Consider the following 12,235-nt stretch of genomic DNA (forward strand, 5'->3'; position numbering starts at 1 on the left):
CAAATTTAAAAGGCATCTGGAGGGGGTAAATGAATTGGAAGGGCTGAGAAGGATATGGGCCAAATGTTGGCAAAAGGAACTAGATTTGTTTAGGATATCTGGTCTGTACGGACGAGTTGGGCTGAAGGGTCTGTTTCCCATGATGTGCAACTCTATGGCTCTATGAAAGATTTCGTTAATAAAACACATTAAACCAGATTTAATTGTTGGGGAAATATGCAATAACCATTTAACGTTGGAGAGTAAATGCACAAGTACACCATTTGCAACTTTGAATTAGTGTTAACTACCTTTTTGCAGTGTTTGGTGACATTCTTCATCACTGCACCTTTCTTTTGGTGGTCTGTCTTTATCAGTTTCCACCTGTTTATGCTTATCATCTCCCCTTTCCCTGTTCCACTGCCGCCTGAGTAACCGCTCTGCTTTTTGTTTTGCCTGCATAAATAGACGGTAACAGCATTTCAATTATATCTAGTATGCTCCCAGTGATGGTTGAAAATTGGCAGGAAAGCTCTATCATTCCCTCATAAATTCTGTTCATAGTAGTGCTTGTTACATGGCTGCCATCTGATTTTATCATTTGTTTGGATATTTTCGTACTGGTTTATGTTGTAATTGTTATTTATGATTCGTGCCTTGCACACTAAGTGGACAAAATGCTTTCCTATCAATGGATGTAGCCTTATGTTCCAAACTTGTCGAAAGTGAAACCAGTAATGCTTTGTTGTTGAGCATTTGAAGCTCAAGCATAAATTAGTTTTAAATTAAATATGTCTAGCACAATTTAACTGGTTCCAGACATCATGAGATTAGTATGAAAAAAGCACCTGTAGCATTCATGGTTCCTATACTTCAGTTTGCACAATCTTAGATTAATATCTCAGCATTATTTTCCAAATATTTCTCAGTAATGCAGTGACAAATAAATCACAGACAATGAGTGAATTTCACAACTGTTGTCTCACAGAGTAACAGATGGAATGCCAAGGAAAGCAGCTCAGAAGCCGGAAATCAAATAAGATAGAAAGTGCTGGCAATCTCTCAGGCAACACTCATGGGAAGAGGCAGAGTTAACTTTGCTGGTCTAGTACCTTTTGTCTGGGAAAACCTGGAGATTTAACATGTTTTAAGCGAGTACAAAGTCGGGGACATGGGTACAGCAGGGGAGGAGAACAAAAGGGAAGGTCTGTTCAGTCCACAGGCATACCAAGGGCTTCCGGCTCCTGCCACTTTCATTCATCTTCTCATTCTGAATTCTTGTCCTTGACCTTAAGAAACAGCATCTCATCTCTCCACGAGGCACTTTACATCGTTTTGGACCAGACAGCGCCTTGTGTTATGAGCTATTAGCATGCTTTTGCCTCACATCACCTTTTATCAGCTATATTCCCTTGACTTCCATCCTATCATCGGCTTTCCCTTTCGTGCTATGCTAGTACGCCCCAACTTTGGTACATTTCTAACATTCCTTGCTCTGAAAAAAAATCATCAACCTGAAATTGTAACACTATTTCCCTCTCCACAGATGCTACCAAACCTGTTCAGTACTATCCAATATTTTAATGTTTCTGTTAGACTGGAATCCCCATTTGCAAACAAAGTGGCTGGGAATGATTAAACATGACAGTGCAATAACCAAATCAATAACAGATAAAATAATAAATTAGCAAATCACTCCAGGTCTGCAAAAAATTGAGCTCATTGTCAAAGCCAGTAATTTCAGGAAATCAATTATCTAACATACAAATAACACAAAAATAAAATATAAACTTCAATCACTTCATCTAATTGGCTCATTCATTCCACACCCCTAATTCAAAGTATAAACTTTCAAACTAGCAACAGGAAAAAGGAATAGCTCAAACTTACGATTGACTGTCGACGTTGAACTACCGTTTCTTCATCATCCGAATCACTATAATACTTTGAATACAGAAACGGTTTGTGGACATATGGATGTCGCACAGGTTTTGCTCTGCTCTCCTTTTGGTCCTCGTTTGTTCCTGATTTAGTATCTTTTTCTAAATAAAGACAAGATTTGATGAAAGCCTGTCCAAAATTATTTACTTTATTTTCTCTTCAGCTTCCTGACTCCATCAGCCTCAGTACAATGTACCATACTCATGAGATGGTTGAACATGGAGCAGCATACCACTGCTTTATACTGGAATTGACCCTCATTTGGACTTTCATCGGACGTGCTGTCTCTTTGAGTGAGTGAAGGGATTACTACATGGTGGGTGCTTAATTTCAGGTGTTCCCTAATAAACGACTTGTGACAACAAATTATTTACGCATCTAATAACTTGAAACTTATTTTTATCAATTAAATGGATTTTGGCATTCTTGCTTATATACAATTACTGATGCAGTATGTCTAAAATGCACAATATACCACAGTATCTTTAAGGACATTTAAGGGATTCAATTTCAGGTGTAAATGTGCTACTATTTAAAGCGAAAATGGAAATGTTATACACAATTCTGTACTGTCTTTATGCTTTTGGTTTCTATTGGCAGTTGCACATGCAAAATTGATTGTGCAAATTCATGATCAACTCAACAGATTATTTTATCACTGTGAGGAGAGGAGAGGCAGTGTACATATCACAGTTTCCTTACAGTGTGGAAGCAGGCCTTTTGGCCCATCAGTACAAAAGATCCATCTCTGGTTTGAAAGGCAAGTTGAGGACGTTATTAATTCAAAATCAAAGCTTATATTGTTACAAAGATTACTAAGCCTGAGGATCAAAGTGTTTTCAAAGCCAGCAAAGGATGTCCAAAAATGCTGAAAAGGGATAAAAAGAATGAATCTAAACTAGTAAGGGAAATAAAAATTGACTGCAAGAGCTTTTATGAGTGTATAAAAAGAATAAGCATAATTAAAGCAAATACTGGTCCCTTGGAAGCAGAGACCAAGTCTAATATACCCAAGTTTGCTGAGGATACAAAGCAAGTTGGAATGAATGCAAGCTGGGAGGAAAGAAATGCTGCAAAGAGATACAGAAAGGTCAAAGGAGCGGGCAGCAAGTTGGCAGATGGAGTATGCAGTTTGAAATTCTTTATCCGAAAACATTAGGACCAACTATTTTTTGGATGAAGGATATTTTTGGTTTTCAGATATCATAAGACCATAAGCTATAATAGCAGAACTAAGCCCTTCAGCCCACAAGCGTGCTCCACCATTCAAGTATTTCTGATATATTTCTCAACCTCATTCTTCTGCCTTGTCCTCGTCATCTTTGATCTCCATACTAATCAAGAACCTATCTTAAAAGCACTCAATGACTAAGCTTCCACAACTTTCTGTGACAACAAGTCTCACAGAATCATCATTTTCTAATTGAAGAAATTCCTTCGTATCTTTGTTTGAAAGGGTTTTCCGTTTACTGTAAGGTTACACCTCTGGTCCTAGTCTCTCTAACTAGTGAAAACATCTTGTCTGTGTCCACTTTATCTAGACCTCTCATTTTTTGCTAAGTTTCTGGGAGATCCTTCTAAATTCTATCAAGTACAGACCCGGAGTCCTCCACTGCTCCTCACATGATAAGCCCTTCATTTGCAGGATCATTCTTGTTAACCTCCTCTAGACCCCCTTCAATGCCAGCACATCTTTCATTAGATACATGGCCTAAAACTAGTCACAAAATCCCGAATTGGTTTAACAGGAGCCTGTATAATTTTGGTAACAAAAAACAAAAATGTTGACAGACACTATTTTAAGTGCTTCATTTATTCCAAACAAAAGGCAGATTTTTAAAAATATATATATTTCTTACGAAAACAGTTGACATAACTTATCCAAAGCAATCAGAGAAATACTTCGTCATAAAATGTTCCAATTATTTTAACAACTTAATGTTTAAATAACTTGACTGAGTTATTAAATATTTTTGTGCTGAGGAAACAGAGGAGGTAATGCAATTAGCATGCTGTAAATGAACTTGCAAACAGTGTTCGATGAAGTCCCAAATCATATGGTTTTCAGCAATAGGGTTAAGGTAAGCATGGGGAATAAAACAGAAACAAAGTTTGTGAAATGAAAAGGAATAGCATTGATAAATGGTTGCTTTTGCAACTGAAGAACGGTAAACAAGAGATTCCCAGAGTTCAGTGCTAAGATCATTGCTATTAGCATTTATCAATGATTTAAACCTGGGGGTACAAGGCGCAGCTTCAAAATTTGCAGATTACCCACAAGTTACAAGTACTTAACTGTAGAATAGCAAAAGAATTCAAAAGCACAAACGGGTTGATGAAATGACCAGACTGATGTGAGTTGCAATTTAATGCAGATGACTGTAAAGTGGCATATGTGCATACAAAAGATGAGGAGAAACAATATAAAATAGCAGGTACAATTCTAAAGGGGGTGCAGGAACAGAGAAACCTGTAGGTGTGTGTGCAGAAATCACTGAAGATGGCAGAGTAGGTTCCTGAGCTCATAAACATATAGGATCCTGAATCTATAAGTAGGGTCAGCACAGTACAACACCAAGAATATTGGAATTAATATTTTTCTTTAAAAAGTTGATTTGCTTTAAATGGTGCATTGTTTTCGGTTATGGTCACTTTGTGAAGGATGCAATGGTTTTTTGAAGGTGCAGAAAAGATGGTTCCAGGGACGAGAACCTTGAGTTATGTAGAAAAACTGGGAAATTTAGTGTGGTTATCTTTAGAGAAGTAGACATTTGACAGATTTGTTGAAGATCATGAAGGGCCTAGAAAGAGATACAGATTTAAAATGATTGGCAGAAAAATCAAAGACAATAGAATGAATGACATTTTTTAATACAATGTCTGGTTAAGAAATAGAATGCAGTTCTTCAAAGGGTGGTGGAGACAAATTGAATTGTGGCTTTCGAAAATGAGAACAGGGTAAACACCTGAAAGAGAGAAAATGCAGATTTCAGCGAGGACAGGGAGGGGAATTATAAATTGCTTCTGTAGAAAGCCAGTGCAGATCAAATGGCCTCTTTCTGTGCTGTCATTATTTGATGATACTACTGTACGTCTTTCCCAATGCCATTTTTTCAAGATGCAGAATGTTTATGATGAAAAATTTCCTTAATGACTCTCCTTTTGATATTAGCAAAACCTTTCTGCTATTTTAACCCAAGTGGTGAATCTAAGCAAGACTTACTTTGACATAAATTCTATTACATACTAAGTAGTTCTTTACAAGATCCAACACGTTTTCATAGTAAGATAATTTTTAAATCAGTTTTACAATCTTACTTTAAATTTATGGAGTTACATGATGTAATACTCAAGCAATAAAATCAGAAAATACAGAGACTACACATATGTTCTTTCAAAATAAGCTGATTAAGCTTTGCACTACCCCCGAAACAGGTACTCAAGAATAAGCTGTGACTAAAATAAATATTATTTAATTTTCATTTTTGATGGATTATCTACAGCTAAAATATTAATTTTTGCAGGCTGGTGTTCATGAACTTGACGCCAAATGTGAAATAAATTATCTCTTTGCACTTATGCTGCGACTACATACCTTAATCTTTTGTTCATCTTGGTTCATTTTAAATCTGTTGAACAATACAAGTTATTGATGATAGATGCAGTACCTTCTGAACTTTGATCCTGGTCTTCTTCAGTGCTGTCAGAAGCCATAACTTCACCCTCCTCCTCTTCATCATCATCCACATCAAAAGATGAAAGATCACTGGTATGGACTGAACTAACAGTGATGTCACTAAGGCCTTCAAAATCAGAATCGTCCAAAGAATATTCTGAAAAATAACAAAGTAGTTTAACATTAAAATTCCAACAATGTGAAATTTTTCTTAGAAACTAATTTCCAATAAACTTTGTTGGACAGCTTTGCATATATCTTGTCCTTTGCTTCATCTTTCCCTCAATTACATTTTTAAAAACTGCAAATGTAAACCACCTTCCTGGAGCAATGGACAGCAGATAATGTATTATACCGATACTGCAACCAGTCATGGTTCTGAAATGTTAAAATTTAGTACTCTACTCATTTTACAAAGTAACTAACTATGCAGAGCATGTCCAATATGGGGTAGGCCAGTTAACAAGAATTGAAGCAAGAGGCAATGGCAGAAATGAAACACGCCAGGTTTTTAAACAGTTGATGGATACAAGACTGTAGAATTGCCAGAGGTGGGTGTACAGGTAATATGTGAGGTTAATGCTCATAGAGACAAATCACAGGAGCTTGGACTTACATCCAGTATCCAAAAAAAAATGAAGGCACCAACTAGAATTTTCCCAGAAGTTTACAGAATAGAAAATTGAGCTCAAGAGTGCCTGCTGTGACTCCTCACAATGAACACAGCAAGGAGGAACCAGAAAATTATAGGCCAATTAGTTATTCAGGGACAAGAAGCATAGATTTCTAAATTGCAGGTCAAGTTTGAGCAATTTAATAATTATTTGCAGTAGTAGATGTTAAAAAAATACAATGAATGTAGTTTGTCTGAATATTCAAAAGCATGCAATAAGGTATCACATAAAACACATATGGCAAAGCTAACAATACATGGAACTGAAACGAACGTCTCGGCATAGATCAATATAGCGGTAGATAGAAAGAAACTAGTATAAAAGAACCCTCCCAGATCAGAAAGGCATGAGTGTCATATTATAAAATGTGGCTGGTGATGAACTCTTAATTGCCACCAACACAAACAAAATGAACTCAAGGGGCAATAAGACTATAGTCAAATTACAGGTTAGAAGCATAATCATAGGCAATCATAGAATTCCTAGAGTGTGGAAACAGACCCTTCAGTCCAACAAATCCACACCAAACGTCAGACATCCCACCCAGACCTATCCCCATATAACCCATCCAATCTACACATCCCTGAACACTATGGTAATTTAGCATGGCCAATCCACTCAGCCTGCACATCTTTGGGCTGTGGGAGGAAAGTGGGGGGCCCAGAGGAAACCCATGCAGACACAGGAAGCATGTGCAAACTCCAAACAGACAGTCGCACAAGGATGGAATCAAATCCGGGTCCTTGGTGCCGTGAGGTAGCAGTGCTAACCACCGAGACACCGTGGCAAATATAAAAAAAATTAATACATGCAATGATAAGTAGATGGACCAAATTAAAGGTTTAGTTTTAAATGCTGACTGTTGGTGTAGATTCTGAATTTCTCTTTTATGAAACATAATTGACAATTTTACTGAATCTCTTCTGCAGACTTTAACATCTTATTTTAAAAAGGGTGCATTAATTTATTTTCATGATGGGTTTACCTGCCTCTTAATCAATTTATGCGCTATTTTACAGTTAAGCAAGTTCCAACTATCAAAAATTAATTCTATACCTCCTAGATCCAAGTCTAGATCACTCATTGAGAAGGAAAATAAGTTAAATGCTAATTACTAGGTTTCACTACCTTTACATCTCTCCAGTGTTAAAAATATTCATTACCACTGGTCTGGTTCTGTTCTTTAACCAACTCTCTATCTAGGTGGCCACCATGTTCCCTTTATTACTGTGCAGACTAATTAATTAGCAAGCTTCACACTTCAAACGTCCTTTGAAAATCACAGATATGAAAACCACTGCATTTCCTTTATCAATACAGTGTTAATTCCTAAGCAGCTGCACTAAATCTGTCACACACTGCTTTTCACATGTCAACTATCCTGAATGAACACCTGAGCAGACGTGTCACTTTAGGAACCGTGCATCAAAAAATGATTGAAAGATAAGGTAAAAGCTCATTTCTCGTACAACTCTCCTCAGTATTCTTTGACGGATGTCATCAAAGTCCACTTAGTGCCACTGCTGGAGTTTTATTAATTTACTTGCAGCATATAAGCATATCTAGGTCAAATAGCCCCACAACAATTTGCGTCTCCACCTCAAACTTTATTCACAATACATTGCATAGTTAAATATATAAATAATCGAACCCCTTCTGTTTGGTAATACTTTATTAGTGTAAAAATTATTCGTTAGAAATAATCAGTGCAGATATGTCACCAATTAATCAATAATTAACAATTCTGCCTGCAATGCCTTGTAAAACAATACTGTCTACATGGGAAAGACAGATTTTGGCATATGTATTGGAAGTGCATGTATCCACTGGAAACAGAAAGACGCATACTTAAGTAAACCAAAGGATATGTACAAAATTATTTGTGAAATTTGAACAAATTCATTTTTTCTGTACACATTGACTCAAACCTTTTTAAATTTTCAGTTTAGAAAATAAGCTCTACATTTTGTTGTCCCCTTGTATTTTAAAGCATGCTTTATTACTAGGTACTCACCGGTATTTTACCAATTACCTGCTTTAGCCGCATGCACATTAAGCAAAATGTGCGCTGAGTTATAAAAACGTCTGCTAGTGCAAACTAGAATAAAGAATTCACATTACCTTTCTTCAAGTTTTCCTTGGCTTTCTGCTTAATAGTTAGAGCTGCAGTGATGTATTTCACAGATTCACATTCTTTTCCCTTTCCTCTTCTTTCCTCTTTAGAAAGTCCAAAATATTCATCCCTTCTTAAAACAACCACATCCTTCTTATCCACCTTATCAATTTTGTCCTTTATTGCATTCATATCTTCAACACATTCCTCTATGATCTCAGGCGTTTCCTTCTTTTCCTCAAAGTCCTTCTCAGGCATCAAAACATTAATTGAGCCTTCTGACTTAGAACAAATCCTTCCATCATCTATTTTTGTTTCCAATACAAGCTTTTCTATTTCTTCAGTAGTGTGATCTTTCTCCATTCCCAAATCAAAACTTTGTTGAGTCTTAAATTCCGAAGTAAGGTTTTTCTTGGAGGTCTTTTCCCCATTCTTATTAGATGAGTTTTCTACTGTAGACCTGGCTGCACTGGCTTCCTGATTAAGTGAGGTTATTGTGTCCAGAATAGAAAGAGCATCATCAGCTTTGCTTGTACTCGGACCAACGGATAAAAGACCTGCAAGTTGAAAACACTAAGTGTAATCCAATGGTATTGGAAATGATAAAATTATATTTAATACACCATATAAATAATTTTAATTGTTAAGAATACAGTGCATTGGAAAAAAAAAGCAGTAATTGAAATACAGCATTTAGACTTGAACTGAACAGAGGGAGCAGCAGTTAAACGGCACTCAGAAGGAGGTAATAGAACATGCAGCACTATCTTATCCATTTTTTATCCAAGTTATCATGACAAGGTATGATCATTTAAGGTTGCAATGCATTTCTGTACTTGCCAGGAAAAGATGGAGGACATCTTGTGCTTTTCACTCCGCTGCTAGAGCGGTTGATGAAACTAAATGGCATAGAAACAAAATAGTGTGTTGCTGATGGTAAAGTTTAGCTTTGAGGCAGTCTATGGAAGGACATTAAACTTCCTAGCAAGGAACAACTATAGGGTAAAAAAACAACAAAAAACTGTGAATGCTGAAGATCTGAAACAAAAACAGAAATTGCTGGAGAAACTCTGCTTTCTCTTCACAGCTACTGCCAGGCATGCTAAGTTAATGTTTCTGAAAAAGCAACACTATAGTTAATGGCTTATTCTTGAAGAAAAAAGGATAAGTTGGAAGATCTTCCAAAGTCTGGTGCTCCGATGTTCAAGCAAATGTGGTCAAATCACTAAATTGGCACAAATGTGTCTGAAGTCTGGCGGACACAGTTTACTCAAGAGAGATGAGTAACAAGCTTTCTTCCAACTCAGCTTCCAAATGAATCAAATAAAAAACAAACCTTTTCAAGACAGTTACTGTTCAAACCCAACCCTAATAGGGTCAAGAGCAAAACAAGAGGTTATCACCAGTATAATAAAATGTGAGGCTGGATGAACACAGCAGGCCAAGCAGCATCTCAGGAGCACAAAAGCTGACGTTTCGGGCCTAGACCTCACCAGTTATGTGATTTCTAGGAAGCCTTATTGGAAAAAAAAGGCAAATGTCCACAGTCTCCTTTCAATTACCTCTCAAGGAAAACCACTCAACTTAGGTTACAAAACTTGGAATGAAATCCTTTTTCCAAGTCTTCCGAGCAATCTTACGTGTGAAGCGTCTTCGTAATAGTAAGACTTATCACCCCATAGACAAAACCTAACATTTTCTGGCATGCTTCCTGAATATCTATATCATAAGTACTCCAAATTCACACTCTTCCATAAATTTGAATGCGGAGCGTCTCAATGACATATTGTAAAGCTTCAGGAACAGCAGAACAACTTAGATAGCAATTCCATAATTTCCACATCTAACAGTGCATGTGCAGCTGCTAGAACTGTTCAATTTATTCATTAACACCAGCGAGCAATGATAGCATCACCATTATTTTTATTCCGAAGTCCAGATTGACCTGTTTTACTTAAAGATGGAAGCATCATCTACAATAACACTATGGTAATAGGAATGTTTATTCGCAAGATTCTGAAAGATTCACAAGATTTATCCAATTGAACCATGTTATATTTGTAAAATAATGCAAACCAGGCAGGATTTTTTGTACACAGGCATTAACATTATTAGAGATACAAATCAATCACTAAGATAACATTTTACTCAAAATATGGTTTACATTTACCTGCATGGGTGACATCTCTGATCACCATAAATGCAATGCACTGCTCATTTCTTTCTCTATAATTTGCAGTTTTTTAAAATCATTTTTCATTTCTTGGAAAAGTTTACACTAAATGCATAAATCCCAACTCTCAAGACAGTAACATTTCATCAAAATGATAAATGATAAATACACTGTTCATGAATCTCATAAAGATCTTTGAAAACCACCTTTTGGATAAAACAATAAGGACCAACCACGTTAGTTTTTCAGGTATTACCTGGAGTTGTTGGCTCTGACTTCTCAGAGTTCGGCACAAGGCTCACAGCAGTAGGCTCTTCTTTCCGATCCAAAGTTGCTAAAAACTCATGAACGGCTTTCTCAACCTGAGGCCGGAATATGTGATTTATCTTTGGATCCACGACTTGAGAAATGATCCTGTCAACACCAACCTCCAGCATACCCGATCTATAAAATGACAAAAGATGATTTCCCAGAATAATCTATCACAATGTATCATGCATAGTGCCCATTGTTTTCATGCTTTTAATTTTAATAAATCAAAGCGTATGCATGTTTTCAATCACATTTCCTAATTAAAACGGAATAAAGATATTCATACGTCCTTATTAAACATGAAGGCCACTAGCAATGCAAGCTACATATGTTCAGATATTCTCGCATCAACCTGTGGAGTGTTGCTTAACAAAGAGGCCTTGGAGTGCAGGATCATAGTTCCTTGAAAATGAAGCTGCAGGTAGATGGGAAAGTGAAGGTGGTGTTTGGTACGCTTGCCTTTATTGGTCATTGTTTTGAGTATAGGAGTTGTGAGATCATGCTGCAGCTGTACAGGACATTGGTTAGACCACTACCAGAATACAGTGTGCAGTTCTGGTTTCACTGCCAGGCAGGATGTTGTGAAATTTGAAAGGGTTCAGAAAACACTTATAAAGGATGTTGCCAGGGTTGGAGGGTTTGAGCTACAGGGAGAGACTGAATAGCTGGGGTTATTTTCCCTGCAGCGGAGACTGAGGGTTTACCCTGTAGAGGTTTATGAAATAATAAGGAGCATGGACAGGGTAAATTGACAAGGTCTTTTCCCCAAGGTGGGGGAATCCAAAACTAGAGGGCATAGATTTAAGGAGAGAGGGTAAAGATTTACAAGGGACCTAAGGGGTAACATTATCTCGCAGAGGGTGGTGCATGTATGGAATAAGCTGCCAGACAAAGTGGTGAAGACTGATACAATGCCAACGTTTAAAAGGCAGCTGGATGGGTATACAAATAGGAAGGGTCGAGAGGGATATGGGCCAAATGGGACTAGATTTATCAAGATATGTGGTCAGCTTGGACAAGTTGGACTGAAGGGTCTGTTTCTACGTTGTACCTCTCTGAGTCTAGGACCCTAGATGTAATTACACACCCCTGGAGTGGGGGCAACTTGAACGTGGACCTCCTGGCTCAGAGGTAAGTCACGACAACTTATCTATTTTCATGCAAAGTATTTGCTTTATGGATTGCATTTACAGTGCCAGCAAAATCATTTCAATAATACGTGAAAAGGATTTTCTACAACGTGGCTTTTTATTAAAGACAATGTGGAGGTGCCAGTGTTGGACTAAGGTGGACAAGATCAGAAGTCAGATGACACCAGGTTACAGTTCAACAGGCTTATTTGAAATCAGAGATAATGGGAACTGCAG

The 12,235-nt window shown here is 37.2% G+C and overlaps 1 protein-coding gene across 1 annotated transcript in view; it reads right to left on the bottom strand.

Moving 5' to 3' along the window:
- The window catches only part of bod1l1 (biorientation of chromosomes in cell division 1-like 1), a 66,129-nt gene that overhangs the window by 29,646 nt on the left and 24,248 nt on the right, over positions 1 to 12,235 (bottom strand). The window contains exons 3-7 of the mRNA XM_048533271.2: positions 10,813 to 11,000; positions 8,392 to 8,940; positions 5,589 to 5,753; positions 1,870 to 2,021; positions 291 to 435 (exon numbers count right to left, since the gene is read on the bottom strand). Of these exons, the coding sequence (XP_048389228.2) occupies positions 291 to 435; positions 1,870 to 2,021; positions 5,589 to 5,753; positions 8,392 to 8,940; positions 10,813 to 11,000 (1,199 nt within the window). The remainder of the gene's footprint in view (positions 1 to 290; positions 436 to 1,869; positions 2,022 to 5,588; positions 5,754 to 8,391; positions 8,941 to 10,812; positions 11,001 to 12,235) is intronic.

This window comes from Stegostoma tigrinum, chromosome 1, assembly GCF_030684315.1.
Source record: "Stegostoma tigrinum isolate sSteTig4 chromosome 1, sSteTig4.hap1, whole genome shotgun sequence".
Classification (NCBI taxonomy): Eukaryota; Metazoa; Chordata; class Chondrichthyes; order Orectolobiformes; family Stegostomatidae; genus Stegostoma; species Stegostoma tigrinum.